The sequence below is a fragment of the Mercenaria mercenaria genome, chromosome 7 (assembly GCF_021730395.1).
Source record: "Mercenaria mercenaria strain notata chromosome 7, MADL_Memer_1, whole genome shotgun sequence".
In the NCBI taxonomy this organism is placed as follows: domain Eukaryota; kingdom Metazoa; phylum Mollusca; class Bivalvia; order Venerida; family Veneridae; genus Mercenaria; species Mercenaria mercenaria.
The window spans coordinates 83,712,229-83,729,480 of record NC_069367.1 but is presented as its reverse complement, the minus strand read 5'-3'; the positions used below and the strand labels follow the sequence as shown (position 1 = coordinate 83,729,480).

Here is a 17,252-nt window from a genome sequence, read left to right as displayed (position 1 = left end):
ATAATACGTCCCGTTTTTCAAACGGGCGTATAAAAAGGGGCATAATTTTGTAAAAATGCAAAACAGGGTTATTGAACCAGCAGAGTGCTTATCAGCTCATGACAGTGAACAAGTGTGTGAAGTTTCAATCCATTCCAATTAGTAGGTACTGAGATACCAGCTTACATATAAGAATTTAACCAAAAACTGCTAAATTGAAAAAGGAGCATAATTTTGTAAAATGCACAGTAGAGTTATTGAACCTTTGCACTGCATGTCACATCATGACAGTGAATAAGTGTGTGAAGTTTCAATTCTTTCCCATTAATGGATACTGAGATACCAGCTTACATACAAAAACTTAACCAAAAATTTCTAAGTTGAAAAAGGGGCAAAATTTTGAAACAAGAGGACCATGATGGTCCTGAATCGCTCACCTATCCCCACATGACCCAGTGTTGAACTGAGTATGACGTCGTTATTTCTATTATTTGACATAGTGACCTAGTTTCTGAGCACATGTGACCTAGATATCATCAAGATAAAAAATTCTGACCAATTTTCATGAAGATCCATTGAAAAATATGGCCTCTAGAGAGGTCACAAGCTTTTTCTATTATTTGACCTAATGACCTAGTTTTTGAAGGCACGTGACCCACTTTTAAACTTGACCTAGATATCATCAAGGTGAACATTCTCACCAATTTTCATGAAGATCTCGTGAAAAATATGGCCTGTAGAGAGGTCACAAGGTTTTTCTATTTTTCGACCTACGACCTAGTTTTGACCGCACATGACCCAGTAACGAACCTGACCCAGATATCATCAAGCTGAACATTCTCACCAGTTTCATGAAGATCCATTTAGAAATATGGCCTCTAGAGAGGGCACAAAAATTTTTTTATTTTTAGACCTACTGAACCCAGTTTTTGACCCCACATGACCCCCGTTTCGAACCTGACCTAGATATCATCAAGGTGAACTCTGACCAATATCATGAAGATCTCATGAAAAATAGGCCTCTAGAGAGGTCACAAGGTTTTTCTATTTTTAGATCTACTGACCCAGTTTTAAAACCCCACATGCCCAGTTTCGAACTTGATCTAGATATCACAAGGTAAACATTTCTGACCAATTTTCCTGAAGATCCATTGAAAAATAAAGGCCTCTAGAGAGGTCACAAGGTTTTTCTATTTTTAGACCTACTGACCTAGTTTTGACCGCACGTGACCCCGTTCGAACTTGACCTAGAATCATCAAGGTGAACATTTTGACCAATTTTCATGCAGATCCATTGAGAAATATGGCCTCTAAGAGGTCACAAGCTTTTTCTATTTTTAGACCTACTGACCTAGTTTTTGATCCAACATGACCCAGTATCGAACCTGACCTAGATATCATCAAGGTGAACATTATGACCAATATTCATGAAGATCTCATGAAAAATTTGGCCTCTAGAGAGGTCACAAGGTTTTTCTATTTTTAGATCTACTGACCTAGTTTTTACCCCCACGTGACCCAGTTTTGAACTTGACCTAGATATCATCAAGGTGAACATTCTGACCAATTTTCATGAAGATCCATTGAGAAATATGGCCTCTAGAGAGGTCAAAAGGTTTTTCTATTTTTAGACCTAATGACCTAGTTTTTGACCCCACATGACCCAGTTTCGAACTTGACCTAGATATCATCAAGGTGAACATTCTCACCAATTTTCATGAAGATCTCATGAAAAATATGGCCTCTAGAGAGGTCACAAGGTTTTTCTATTTTTAGACCTACTGACCTAGTTTTTGACCCCACGTGACCCAGTTTCGAACTTGACCTAGATATCATCAAGGTCAACATTCTGACCAATTTTCATGAAGATCTTGTGAAATATATGGCCTCTAGAGAGGTCACAAGGTTTTTCTATTTTTAGACCTACTGACCTAGTTTTTGATGGCACGTGACCCAGTTTCGAACTTGACCTAGATATCATCAAGGTGAACATTCTGACCAACTTTCATAAAGATCCCAAGAAAAATGTGACCTCTAGAGTGGTCACAAGCAAAAGTTTACGGACGCACGCACGCAGGCACGCACGCACGGACGGACAACGGACGCCGCACGATCACAAAAGCTCACCTTGACACTTTGTGACAGGTGAGCTAAAAAGCAAAATAGAGTTACAGAACCTGTGCAATATAAGTCAGTTTATCACAGTGAACAAGTGTGTGAAGTTTCAATCCATTCCCACTAGTGGTTACTGAGATACCAGCTTACATACAAAAACTTAAACAAAAATTTCTAAGTTGAAAAAGGGGCATAATTTTGAAAAAGAAATGCAAAGTAGTGTTATGGGACTTGCTTAGAGCATGTCACATCATGACAGTGAACAACTGTGTGAAGTTTCAATCCATTGCCATAAGTGAGTACTGAGATACCAGCTTACATACAAAACCTTAACCAAAAATTTCTAAGTTGAAAAAGGGGCAAAATTTTGAAAAAAAGCAAAATAGAGTTACAGAACCTGTGCAATGTAAGTCAGTTTATCACAGTGAACAAGTGTGTGAAGTTTCAATCCATTCCCATTAGTGGTTACTGAGATACCAGCTTACATACAAAATCTTAACCATGATTTGAACAAATTTGGTAGAGGTCCACTAGGCAATGCTTCACACCAATTATCTAAGCTCTAGGGCTTCTGGTTTTTGAGAAGAGCATTTTTAAAGTTTTTCCTTTCGGTTGCCATGGCAACCAGTTTTGCATGGAATTCAATTCTTTGAACAATTTTTGTAGAGCTTCACCCAAGGAACATTCCTGTGAAGTTTGGATGAAATTGGTCTAACAGTTTATGAGGAGATGTCGTTTAAAGTAAAAGTTTATGGACGCCGGATGACGGACGGTGAGTGATCACAATAGCTCACCCTGAGCCTTTGGCTAAGGTTAGCTAAAAACTTAACCAAATCGGGACGCCGACGCGGACGCAGGGGCGAGTCCAACAGCTCTACTATTCTATGAATAGATGAGCTTAAAATGTGTAGTTTCAGAACTATAGTATTCAAGAAAAGTAGACCTAAACAAAACATAGGCCATAATTCAGACAAACTGCAAGTGAAGGTTATGGTTCTTGGCTACTTATGTCAGTGATGATAATAAATAAGTGAGCAAAGTTTCACAGCTTTAGCTATTTAAACTTTTTAGAGAAAGTGAATCAAAATAAAAATCTCAAAACTGACTCCAATGATCAAGTGCCAACTATATTTCGTAGATTTTTTTTAAAAAATCAGATGTGTTTAAGTGCTGGATTTTAATTTTGGGGGCAGGGGCATCAGCGGTATTTGTACATGGCATCCATGCTCCTTAACATTGTAAAATGTCGGACCTGAAGTTTCTTTGAAATAATTTTCGAAGTCAGTCAAGCAGTTTTGACGAGAAAATTTATCGTACTTTACACTAAAGCTTTATAATGAAAATCTGCCACACCCAAAAGTGCCAATGTTTTTTAACAAAACCAAGGATACGAACAAATTTGATAGAGAGCCAACCATGTAACAGTTGTGGTTTTAACATAATTATATAATGATACTTGAAAGTTGATTGTTAATTAATTATGCATTCCAGGGTGTATCAGTATGCAACATAGAAACATATTTGCACTTATGAAAGTCAAGTAAAACAAGTGACCCCCAAGCCTTGGACCAATTTTAACCAAAGGAGCATAATGTGAAAAAAAACTCTAGGTCTTGCAGCTTCATACAAGATGATATGTGCAATATTGACAGACAACCACTACACAATGTTACAAATTAAGTAACATGTTGAACACTTAAGCTCAGGGCATAATGCTATAAAACAAGATTTTCTTGTTTTTTTTACCTATGAACGTCCATGATATACACATGTCTAAGGGCAGTGCCAAAGATGCCAAATATCAAAGCTCATGGCAATATTGTTTTATACAAGAAGTCTTTTTGAAGTTTTCTCATATGTCCTTGCAAACAAGCGAACCACGAGTGGTACAATTTTTACCCTTGGGCATTATTTAAACAACTTTGGCAGGGGACTGTTAGATAACACTACATACTAAATATCTCAGCTCTGACCCTTTCTGTTTTGCAGCAGATTTTTAAAACCTTTTTTCAATTGCCATGGCAACCACTGTTCTGCATGCAATAAATTCTCTGAGCAACTTTGGTATAGGACCATACATGAAACAACCAGGACAGCCTTCATCAGCTTCCAATAAATGATTTACAGTGGTGTTGCTGGATGAAAACTGTCATCAGTCAACGTATATACAACAGGCTGTTGGTGGCCACAATAACCTACCCATGGCACTTTATGCCCAGGATAGAGCTAAAAACCTGTACCACAGGTGACGGTTAAGACTTTTCGGGACTTGATCCTATGATATCACCGACAAACATCTGAGACTGTTGCTATTCTTACTGATATACAAAGCAAAACTTGGTATACACACTTGTTGGAGTCAAACACATTCTCCTTAAATTTGGCAAAGTCTGTCATATACAAGGCATTGGAATCCTGCAAGACAATGAAAATCAAATGACACAGTCATACATGTATATATAACAAATAAAAATGTATTAACAGGGATTTCTCTCTGAAAGCGGCTCATCATGAAGCCTTTGTGTTTGGCTTTGGAAGTCATTTTCAATTTTTTTTTTTAATCACCTTTTTCAACTGTATTTCAGTCATGTAACTGCGGGCAGTTAACCTAACCAGTGTTCAAGGATTCTTTACCACTACAAACCTGTTCTCCGCAAGTAACTGCCAACTTCACCACATGAATCATCAGAGGTGGAGGACAAATGATTTCAGGCACAATGTCTTCTATGAAATTGTCACAGAGAACATATACCCTGCCCAGGGATCCGACTTGCGACACAGTGATCTGTAGACCAAAATTCTCCCTACTGAGCTATGCGGGCGGGCTTATGAACTTTCTTGAAAGGGGGAAAGGAAAATTAATGTAAACAGACAACGAGAGGCCGAACATTGTGTTTATACGCTATCAAGGCCATGACTTTATTATAGATTTAAGAATCTCAAGGATGGTTCAATTACTTCATTATAACAACAAACATATTTTATGCCATAAAATTAGAGGCTTCCATATAATGTCACAACATGCCTTCAGTCGTCAGACGGCATGATGGACTATTGCCCTAATCACTTATTTCATACAATCTTGTTTTTTTTCAATAAAAATGATTGTCAACTGCATTTTCAATTGCAATGAGCTTAATGTAACCATGTCGAAATGCTGAATAATGATTATTTCTTCAAACAGTATATAATTAATAATATTTTGCAATACTTTTAGGAAGGATTTATTTGTAACATGTAACAGAGTAAGGAAACAAGAGCTGTCTCCATAGGATGACCCCTGCCCCAGATGGCACTTTGAATGAATAGTTATAGCCGATGTTAGAGTTTAGGACGTTTGACCTACAGACCTGGGTCTTGCGCGCGACACGTGTTTTACTGTGCCACACATTCATGCGTAGTTATTTTAAAATCCATGCATGAATGACAAAGATATGGACCGGACACGCCCATCAATGCACTATCATGAAATATGACCTTTAACGTCTAAATGTGACCTTGACCTTTGAGCTACAGACCTGGGTCTTGCACGCCACATGTCGTCTTACTGTGCCACACATTCATGCATAGTTACTTGAAAATCCATCCATGGATGACAAAGATATGGACCGAACACGCCCAACTATCATGAAAAATGACCTTTAACGTCTAAGTGTGACCTTGACCTTTAAGCTACGGACCTGGGTCTTGCGCGCGACACGTCGTCTTACTGTGGTACACATTCATGCCAAGTTATTTGAAAATCCATCCATCGATGACAAAGATATGGACCGGACACGCCCAACTATCATGAAAAATGACCTTTAACGTCTAAGTGTGACCTTGACCTTTGAGCTACGGACCTGGGTCTTGCGCGCCACACGTCGTCTTATTGTGGTACACATTCATGCCCAGTTATTTGAAAATCCATCCATCGATGACAAAGATATGGACCGGACACGCCCAACTATCATGAAAAATGACCTTTAACGTCTAAGTGTGACCTTGACCTTTGAGCAACGGACCTGGGTCTTGCGCGCGACACGTCGTCTTACTGTGGTACACATTCATGCCCAGTTATTTGAAAATCCATCCATCGATGACAAAGATATGGACCGGACACGAAAATTGTGGACAGACCGACAGACTGACAGACCGACAGACAGACGGTTCAAAAACTATATGCCTCCCTTCGGGGGCATAAAAACACCTATTCCCTACCAAGGCTCGAGCTGAATATAGGCTCCCAAAAACATAAGTGGATGCCAGCATGTGACATTTACTTATAGCTTATGGTTAAATTCTATCTGATGCTCAAAAGCTACTTGTTTACTATGTTTGGGGCCCTTTCCCTTCACAAGAGTGTTAAATATATCAACTGTTACTAAGCCTCCATAAACCCAGTATGAAGCTCTGTTTTCTATCAATTCCAAAGTAACAACCCAAACAGTAAGTTCTAGTTTCCCACATTGCGAGTTTTTCTAATGTTTACAAAAACTGAACTAAGCCATTTAAACATCTTACCTTCAATTTAGATTTCTGCACACTGTATACATGGCAGCTGGTCAGTATAGCCAATGTTGTCTTACACACCTCTAGTTTCTCCTCGGGCACAACCGTACACTTAAACATCTAAAACAGACAACAAATATAAATCAAAACAAATCATGCAAAACTGTTGAGATAAATAACATCTAAATCAACATTATCTAAATCTTCAAAATCAACAAGTGAAAACAACCACTGCCATTGAGAAATTTTCTCAGCATTTTTCAAAGCAAAGGATGAGTGCTTTTAGACATCTTTAGATGTTCATTTAGCGACACAGTAAAACGTAATCCAAGGGTTTCGAGCAAACTGAACATAGAAAATATAAAGTTTTAAACCGCCACAGACCACACGGATTGCTAAAGTGAGTTTGGGTGCTCAAGCTATTATTGGTCAAGAGTGCAGAGAATATTCTTGTGTGCTTGTGTTTTTAATTCTTTTTTATTTTTGCTTATGTAGTCTTTACTACACCATGTAAACGACTTCTTACATTTTTTAGGGGTTTTTTTGTCAAAATAGGGAAAACTGGAGAATGACCCCATTTACAGTCAGTTTATGAAAGGAACAAGAGCTGTCTCCATAGGATGACACATGCCCCCGATGGCACTTTGAATGAATAGTTATGGCCGATGCTAGAGTTTAGGACCTTTGAGCTACGAACCTGGGTCTTGCTCGCGACATGTCGTCTTACTGTGCCACACATTCATGCGTAGTTATTTTAAAATCCATGCATGAATGACAAAGATATGGACCGGACATGCCCATCATTGCACTATCATGAAATATGACCTTTAACGTCTAAGTGTGACCTTGACTTTTGAGCTACGGACCTGGGTCTTGCGCACGACACGTCGTCTTACTGTGGTACACATTCATGCCCAATAATTTTAAAATCCATGCATGAATGACAAAGATATGGACCGGACACGCCAATCAATGCACTATCATGAAATATGACCTTTAACGTCTAAGTGTGACCTTGACCTTTGAGCTACAGACCTGGGTCTTGCGCGCGACATGTCGTCTTACTGTGCCACACATTTATGCGTAGTTACTTGAAAATCCATCCATGGATGACAAAGATATGGACCGGTAACGCCCATCAATGCACTATCATGAAAAATGACCATTAACGTCTATGACCTTGACCTTTGAGCTACGGACCTGCGTCTTGCGCGCGACACATCGTCTTACTGTGGTACACATTCATGCCAAGTTATTTGAAAATCCATCCATGGATGACAAATATATGGACCGGACACGAAAATTGCGGACAGACAGACAGACGGTTCAAAAACTATATGCCTCCCTTCAGGGGCATAAAAAGATCCTTGAAATATAAATATTTTGTTTGTATTTAAGCTTGTTTGCAGTTGCCACCAGTAACAAAACTGGTAGTAATTCTAGTTGGAGGACAGTGGAAGATAAAGGAGACGCACTCCTGAAGCTTCCCTGGTACTTAAACATGCCAGATAACAAGACGGCCAAGATGGCCCTAGGTCGCTCACCTAAGAAGCACTCTATAACAGTGTAAAACATGTTTGACCTAGTGATTTCATGGAAACAAATATTCTGACCAATTTTCATTAAGATTGGACCAAAAATTTGGTCTCTTGCGATAAAACAAGCATTTTCTTAGATAAGACCTAGTTTTTGACCCTAGATGACCCATGTTCAAACTCGACCTAGATTTTATCAAGGCAATCATTCTGACCAAAATTCATGAAGATCAATTGAAAAATACAGCCTCTATCACATACACAAGTTTTTTCTTTGATTTGACCAAGTGACCTAGTTTTTGACCTCAGATGACCCATATTCAAATTCGACCTAGATTTCATTAAGGCAATCATCCTGACCAAATTTCATAAAAATCAATTGAAAAAAACAAGTCTCTATCGCATACACAAGATTTTTCTTTAATTTGACCTGGTGACCTAGTTTTTGACCTCAGATAATCCATATTATAAATCGACCTAGATTTCATCAAGGCAATCACTCTGACCAAATTTCATGAAGATCAATTGAAAAATACATCCTCTATTGCATACACAATGTTTTTCTTCGATTTGACCTAGTGACCTAGTTTTTTACCCCAGATGACCCATTTTCAAACTCGGCCTAGATTTTATCAAGGTTATCATTCTGGCTAAATTTCATGAAGATCAGTTGAAAAATACAGCCTTTATTGCATACACAAGGTTTTTCTTTGATTTGACCTAGTGACCTAGTTTTTGACCCGAGATGACCCATTTTCTAACTTTGTCTAAATTTCATCAAGGTAATCATTCTGACCAAAATTCATGAAGATCAATTGAAAAATACATTCTCTATCGCATACACAAGGTTTTTCCTTGATTTGACCTAGTGAGCTAGGTTTTGCCCCGAGATGACCCATTTTCAAACTCGGCCTAGATTTCATCAAGGTTATCATTCTGACCAAAATTCATGAAGATCAATTGAAAAATACCGCCTCTATCGCATACACAAAGTTCTTCTTTGATTTGACCTAGTGACCTAGTTTTTGACCCGAGATGACCCATTTTCGAACTCGCCCTAGATTTCATCAAGGTAATCATTCTGACCATAATTCATGAATATCAATTGAAAAATACAGCCTCTATCGCATACACAATGTTTTTCCTTGATTTGACCTAGTGACCTAGTTTTTGATCCCAGATGACTTATTTTCGAAATCGGCCTAGATTTTATCAAGGTAATCATTCTGACCAAATTTCATGAAAATCAGTTGAAAAATACAGCCTCTATCGCATACACAAGGTTTTTCCTTGATTTGACCTAGTGACCTAGTTTTTGACCCCAGATGACCCATTTTCAAACTCGGCCTAGATTTCATCAAGATAATCATTCTGACCAAATTTCATGAAGATCAGTTGAAAAATACAGCCTCTATTGCATACACAAGCTAAATGTTGACGGACGACAGACAGACGACAGACGGACGACAGACAGACGACAGACGATGGACGCCGGACATCGAGCGTTCAGAAAAACTCACCTGAGCAGGTGAGCTAAAAAACAAACATTAATTTCAGACAGATACAACATGCACAATTCTTGGCTTAGATTTCATCAAGGTTATCATTCTGACCAATATTCATGAAGATTAATTGAAAAATACTGCCTCTAACGCATACACAAGGTTTTTCTTTGATTCGACCTAGTGACCTAGTTTTTGACCTGAGATGACCCATTATCGAACTTGGCCTAGATTTCATCAAGGCAATCATTCTGACCAATATTCATAAAGATCAATTGAAAAATACAGCCTCTATCGCATACACAAGGTTTTTCCTTGATTTGACCTAGTGACCTAGGTTTTGACCCGAGATGACCCATTTTCAAACTCGGCCTAGATTTCATCAAGGTTATCATTCTGACCAATATTCATGAAGATTAATTGAAAAATACAGCCTCTATCGCATACACAAGATAAATGTTGACAGACAGACAGACGATGGACGCCGGACATCGAGCGATCAGAAAAACTCACCTCAGCATTGCTCAGGTGAGCTAAAAAGCACACTTTTAACTCTTATCTGAATGAAAGTAATCCTAGTTGAAGGAAGGTGGGACTATATCTTCCTTCCATAGTAAAAACTATGTAACCACCAGATCACAGTGTCCACCCATATATAATGATTTTTACCTCCATATCTAGACACTCCAGTCTTCCTGCAACTCGAGTTCTTTAATGGTGAGGAGAAAGCCTGGACACTTACCTGTTCACCACGGTGAGGAGAAAGCCTGGACGCTTACCTGCTCACCAAGGTGAGGAGAAAGCCAGGATGCTTACCTGTTCACCACGGAGAGGAGAAAGCCTGGACACTTGCCTGTTCACCACGGTGAGAAAGCCTGGACACTTACCTGTTCACCACGGTGAGGAGAAAGCCAGGACGCTTACCTAATCACCACGGTGAGGAGAAAGCCTGAACATTTACCTGTTCACCACAGTGAGAAAGCCTGGACACTTACCTGTTCACCATGGTGAGAAAGCCTGTACACTTACCTGTTCACCACGGTGAGGAGGAAGCCTGGACACTTACCTGTTCACCATGTGAGAAAGCCTGGACACTTACCTGTTCACCAGTGAGGAGAAAGCCTGGACACTTACCTGTTCACCACTAGAGAAGAGCCTGGACACTTTCGTGTTCACCATGGTGAGAAAGCCTGGACACTTACCTGTTCACCACGGTGAGGAGGAAGCCTGGACACTTACCTGTTCACCATGTGAGAAAGCCTGGACACTTACCTGTTCACCACATGAGAAGAAAGCATGGACACTTACCTGTTCACCACTGGCATCAGGTTTTGTCAGTCCAGAAACAAAATAAGTAACATTTAATCCATCTGCCCCCTTCTCATTTCTCTCAGTATCAATGTACTTATACAGCATCCTGCAAATAACATGTCACTGTGTAGTGTAACAGAAATAGTACAAATATTATTGGATTAGTATACAACAGTAGAACAATTAACAGTATACAAATTAACAGTATAACAATTATATAATAATATAACAAAAGTACATGTCATTCATAATTAATTCATCAAAACTACTAAACAGTTCAAAATCTTCAAATTATATCAATAAAACATGGAATTTTAAAACTTTTACATGGTAAATGGCATTTATGAAGTTTTTTTTCATGTCAGACTTTGTGGTAAATCAGTTATTCAAAGAGTATGTTCGTTTAATTAAAGGCACTGACCTCCAGATTTTGGCTTAACAATTTTTTTCTTTCATACTGAAGTTTGGTCATATTATGTGAGTTTAATTATGTTTCTAAATTATTTTAAAAATGCCAAATCAAGAAAAAAAGATGACCGCATCAGAAATGAACCCGGACCATCACAGCAATAAAGAAGTTTTACGCTGTCACTACTAATAGCGCTATCGAGGATTTTGTGTTCAGTGCTGTCCAAAGAACTTATTTTCATTCTATCTTTCAGAGTCATATACATTCTATCAATCTATGCCAAACTATGGGAAGTCAACATGTTGAAAATTTCACCCGAGCTTTTAGTGAGTAGCTTCAAGCACTGTCAAAATACACCAGTTAGTAGTAACGGATAATTTTCTGTATAAGAATTGTTAAGAAGCTTAAAATGACACAAACAATATATTTTAGATACATGATTGTGTTTTTAACCTTTCAGCCAGCTGGTGGCAGGTGATTCTGCCTTTGCGACCAGTGCATCTGTGCAGGCTGATCATGGTCTGCATTGTCTGCTATACAGTCTGTAAATTTTCAGTGAACACCCTTCAAATAATAAATGTTACTGCCCATATTGAAGAAGGAAGTGTCTAGGGGTACGGATCCGTACCTCTAGAATCTGATTCCAGAGGTACGGATCCGTACCTCTAGACAAGCCTGTTAGGGCTTTTCTAGGGGTACGGACCTCCGCTTTTCTAGAAATTAAGGGTCATTTACATTTCAAATTTTGTTGAAAATGAAATAACAAATAACATTTCATCAGAATTCACCTTAAACTTGAATCTAAATGGTTTACAGATAACAACATTCATCCGATTTGTTACATTTTCTTTCGGAACGTAAATAACCGAGGAACACCAAATAAATCACGAAGTTTCGAACTGGCAGAAAAAAAAAGATATAAAGATTAAACAAAATAATTTTAAGTATGTTGGGGGGAAACTATTTTTAATTGATAATTAGCCCTTAGTGTATTTACGTTTTTCACACATTTGGTAGCCGTTACGAGATACATGGGACGTTTCCACAAACAGTTTCTTTTACTTAATGTCGCTTAATAATTATGATTGATCATTAAAGTTCCGTGCCGATTATCATTATACAAAAATGTACATTGTTAAATAACAAAATAGATTGGTGCATATTATTATGCCTAATTTATTTATTTATTTATTTATTTATTTATTTATTTATTTGCTGAATTTCAAATAGAATTCATTTAAGGGATAGATTCATTCATTAATCTAGCTGTTATCAACAGCTTATTTGACAACAAACTAATTTCTATCGGCACAGAACAGTGTATTCATTTGGAGTTCCTCGGTTATTTAGGTTTTGAAAGAGAAGGTAAACAATCACAAGAACGCTGGTATCTGTAAACCAATTAGATCCAAGTTTTAAGTGAAGACTGGTTAAGACTTTGTTGTTATTTCATTTTCAACAAAATTTAAGATATAAATAACCCTAAATCTCTAGAAAAAGGAGGTCCGTACCCCTAGAAAACCCCTAACAGGCTTGTCTAGAGGTACGGATCCGTACCTTTAGAATCAGATTCTAGAGGTACGGGTCCGTACCCCTAGACACTTCCATTGAAGAATGGACAAGTCCATTTCAGAAATTTAGCAGGGTAAATGTTAAGACTTCTGATCAATCAGATCCACTTACTGTTTAGCTGTATTACAATGCACTTGTAATGTTTGACTAAGCCATTTGTAAGTTACCTGAAACAGATAAGAGGTAACATGTTAACCAAAATCAACACAAAGATGTACCTTTATTTTGCTTTGTTTTTGTTGGATTTAACGTCACACTCACACAATTATAATTCATATGGAGACTTTCCAGCTTTAATGGTAGAGGGAAACCCCAGGTGCTCCTCTATGCATTATTTCATCATTGGTGGGCACCTGGGTAATATTTACAATTTCTGATATTTCTTTCTTCAAAATACTATTTATATAATTTTAAACAGTGTTCGAAATTCGCGGTAGTCCGACAGCCCGTGGCAACCAAATTTCAGCTTGGGTTACCGATTTTCCGCAGATACAAGCCCGACCGGGCAACTGCTTTTTTCCTAATGTGTTAAAAACAAAATGTTAAATAAACGCGAATGGCATCGTAATTTCATAACTCTCCATTAAGGTAGTTCTGCACGTTTGGATCGAAATTATTTCTACAATGTAGAATTTGATTAAACACTGATTTTTCAAAACTTCAGAATATACCTAGAAAATTAAGCAAATAAAAAAGATAGGGTCGCGTGCTTGATTTTTTGCTAGACTGATTTGAAAAACAGGGACCTCACGCAATATTTCATAATGAGAGCCTATGGGAAAATCATAACTTTCTTAACATTTTCGCGAATAGAAATTTTTCTATAATGTAGGTTTTGATGAAACTTCTCACAGTTGTAAATGAAGACACGGCCTATAATTTGATGAAATAAAATATATAGGTCCGTGTGCTTATTTTTGAGATATTTGACAATGATTAAAGTAAAACCGGACATTTCACGCTAAATTTAAGACGTTATTATGAATTATTTAACATGTGATATGTTTTAATCTCATAATTTGACTTTACAATATAGCAACAGTGCCATTGTAATAAGTTTACTCACAGGTTACAATTAATTCATAAAATGATTTTCTGTTCCGTACGCCGAATCCAGTCTTTATTCTACGTTTTCTGGAAAAATGGCGTCACGCCATCACTTCCGGTTTATCAAACGTGCAGAACTACCTTAATAAACGCTTACTCATCACGCATCGTCCAGGTTGATGAACGCTTATTGAATTAGTGACGCATCATCTAGATTGAGGAATGCTTATTGAATAACTGAAACTGTATGAGCGTACTCGATTGGGTGGTCAGAATCGTGAGGGTACCGAATTCAAACTATTCCTTAAGTTCTTCCAAATGGGTGATTTAGATTAGTTAGAACAAAATCATGCATAAAAAACTTCCACAAATGCAAACCAATGCCGCTCACATTACCTGTTGGAATTAAGACGGTCGGAAGACTGTTCCAATTCATTTGATTCCTGTTCTTATTCTAGGAATCACCAATCGAGCATGCCCTAAGAAACAATAAACAATATGGCGGACTTCTTCAACTTAAAGTATTTTGACGGAGCGAAACCGGGTATAAAACGGAAGTCAGTCAAAGACATAGATTTGTGGAGTGATATGTCCGATGATGGGGACTCCAATGATGATGACATGGAGTATTCTGAGTCTGCCATTGACGGACTTCTTTCTTCGTATAGCCGTGAATAAACTGTTTGAAAACATGGCAAACATATGGTTTTTTTTTCCTTCAAGCATACACAGATGTTGGTAAAACAAAATATTTTATGGTGTTAAAGTTTGGGCTGAGTGTATATCAAAATCCCCTCCATTGAAAAATGACTGGGTGTTACAAAATCCCCTTCATACTTTTGCAGGGGGTATCATAATCCCCTCTGTGATTTTCATTTTAGACATATAGATATCAGTGCTCTAAATTATATTATGTTTCCTAAAGGCATTGTATTTACATGCTTTATGCAATAGTCTATTGAATAGACTTTGAAGTTGTATATAGTTGTATTTGAACTTGATGAAATAAGTAATCAAAGGCCTGAATGGCCTGAGTCGGCTAATGATTGATGTACTGACAGTATAGTCTACCAGTTTCAGTTTGTTTTTAGTTTTTTTCTTAAAATTTCATAACACAGCTCGATACGATTACACTTTTCTCCAGTTTGAACAATATATTTTACAAATTGTGATGATACGAAGACATTTAGCAGCAATTGGCAGTATCTGACATTGAAGTTTACGGTTAAATTACCTCTAATTTAAATCTTTTCATAAAAAAGTTGTTTCGTTTCGCCAAACATAGACGATCTATTTTCGATTTCAAAAACTACAAGAAAATACAATTTAATGTTTCGCCGATTTGTTTATTTCTCAAAAAATAAGAATTAAAATCATTTTTAATATCAGTAGTAACTAAACAAACCAGTAAGAGCTTCTTCTTCCGATAATTTATCTGTTTACTGACTGCAAAATTCAACCCACGCAAAGTTTATAGAAATCATACGATCCGTGTTTACGTTCAATGTGGGAGAATTAAGGCTGATCGGCTATGTTACCTAACGCATCCAAACGATTCAGATTTTGTTTTTAAAAAAGCATTGTGTGCGTTTCTGTAATTTTATATACGTTTTTATATGCTTAGAAATTATTAGACATGCGTATTTGCATTATTTCTATACGTAATTTACGCTAATACGCATCTTATCTGGAGCCCTGCTGGAACTAATTTTTGTCTTTCGTTGGATGTTACCCAAGCTTTGTAAGCCTGCGCAATTCTTAAAATGCACATTTATGCTTAATGAGTTACATTCGAGAATTGCACAATTACAAGTCATAAATATGACAGATTACATCGTATATTGGTCATAGCCAAGGGAATTGACACAACTTAACTTCATTCATGCAGTGAACTGTTTGAAGTTTGAGAAATCTAATGGAACTACATCCCTTCACTGTGTTATTTGGTCCATTTAGAGAATCGTTGGATAGCAAGGACTCGTCAAAAGGCTTTCAGCCTTTAGCCGACTCAAAAATCACAGAGGGGATTATGATACCTCCTGCAAAAGTATAAAGGGGATTTTGTAACACCCTGTCATTTTTCAGGGTAGGGGATTTTGATCAAGGGGATTTTGATTGTCCCATCTGGGCTAGTGAAATTGGTTTCGGGCCAGTAAAATTTCCTATCTGGTAGCCCGAATGGGCTAGTGTATTCAAATCCGAATTTCGTACACTGTATAAAATGAATTTTGTTCGAGTAAAAATAAACTACTATCATCTAATATAGAATGTTTTTCATCTTATACAATTAGCGTGGAGAGTAGTTTCTTTTGACCAGAATAGTGAAAATCGTAAACAAAGTTGTTTTGAAGCTTGAAAATCATCTATACTGGTGTATAATAATACTGGTGTATAATACGCACCCTTGAGTATTAGCGAGACTACTTGGGCTTATCAGGTTACAGCTTAGGGAGAATCATGAATGACAGGGTTTTTTCTAGCTAATTTGGGAACATAGTCTATACCCGCAAAATTGGGAATTTTGACGCGTAAATGTTCCAAACTGGGAAATATTTAGTCCCATAGGATATAGTAAGGATGTGTTTAAGCACTTTCTCATACACTTGTTTCACATTGTACAACCTCTTTAACATACTTCCATTACAAAATTGTCCATAATTTGGTAAATTTTTGTGCAATTTTGATGATTTTTTTTTCAGAATGTAGTAGGGTTTTTTCTGGCTAATTTGGGAACATAGCCTAAACCCCTAAAATTGGGAATTTTGATGTGTATATGTTCCAAATTGGGAAATATTTAGTCCCATAGGATATAGTAAGGATGTGTTTAAGCACTTTCTCATACACTTGTTTCACATTGTACAACCTCTTTAACATACTTCCATTACAAAATTGTCCATAACTTGGTCATTTTTTGTGCAATTTTGATGAAATTTTTTTCAGAATGTAGATTGGGAATTTTTGCACTCATTTGGGAAAACATATACTTTTTGGCATTGGGAATATAGCCGAATAACAGCTATAAAAACAGCCAAAAAAAAAAAACCCTGTGTAGACTGGGAATTTTTGCACTTATTTTGGGAAAATTACTTACTTTTTTTCCACTGGAAATATAGCCCAATAATGGCTATAAAAACGGCCAAAAAAAAACCTGAATGAATATACTACAATCACACTTTGTGTCCGGTCCATAACTGTTTACAAACATTTATAGTGTAAAAGTTTTAGTAAAAGTTTTAGAGTTCATAATTATCTGATTTACATTTTATTGCAATCTGGGGAAGTAATTAGTCA

At 37.2% G+C, this 17,252-nt stretch overlaps 1 protein-coding gene across 1 annotated transcript in view; it reads right to left on the bottom strand.

Annotated features, from left to right (window-relative positions):
* Window positions 1–17,252, bottom strand: part of LOC123553759 (DNA polymerase delta subunit 3-like) — a 45,562-nt gene that overhangs the window by 21,420 nt on the left and 6,890 nt on the right. Inside the window, exons 2-5 of the mRNA XM_053548827.1 lie at window positions 13,026–13,081; window positions 10,931–11,039; window positions 6,598–6,705; window positions 4,445–4,509 (exon numbers count right to left, since the gene is read on the bottom strand). Of these exons, the coding sequence (XP_053404802.1) occupies window positions 4,445–4,509; window positions 6,598–6,705; window positions 10,931–11,039; window positions 13,026–13,081 (338 nt within the window). The remainder of the gene's footprint in view (window positions 1–4,444; window positions 4,510–6,597; window positions 6,706–10,930; window positions 11,040–13,025; window positions 13,082–17,252) is intronic.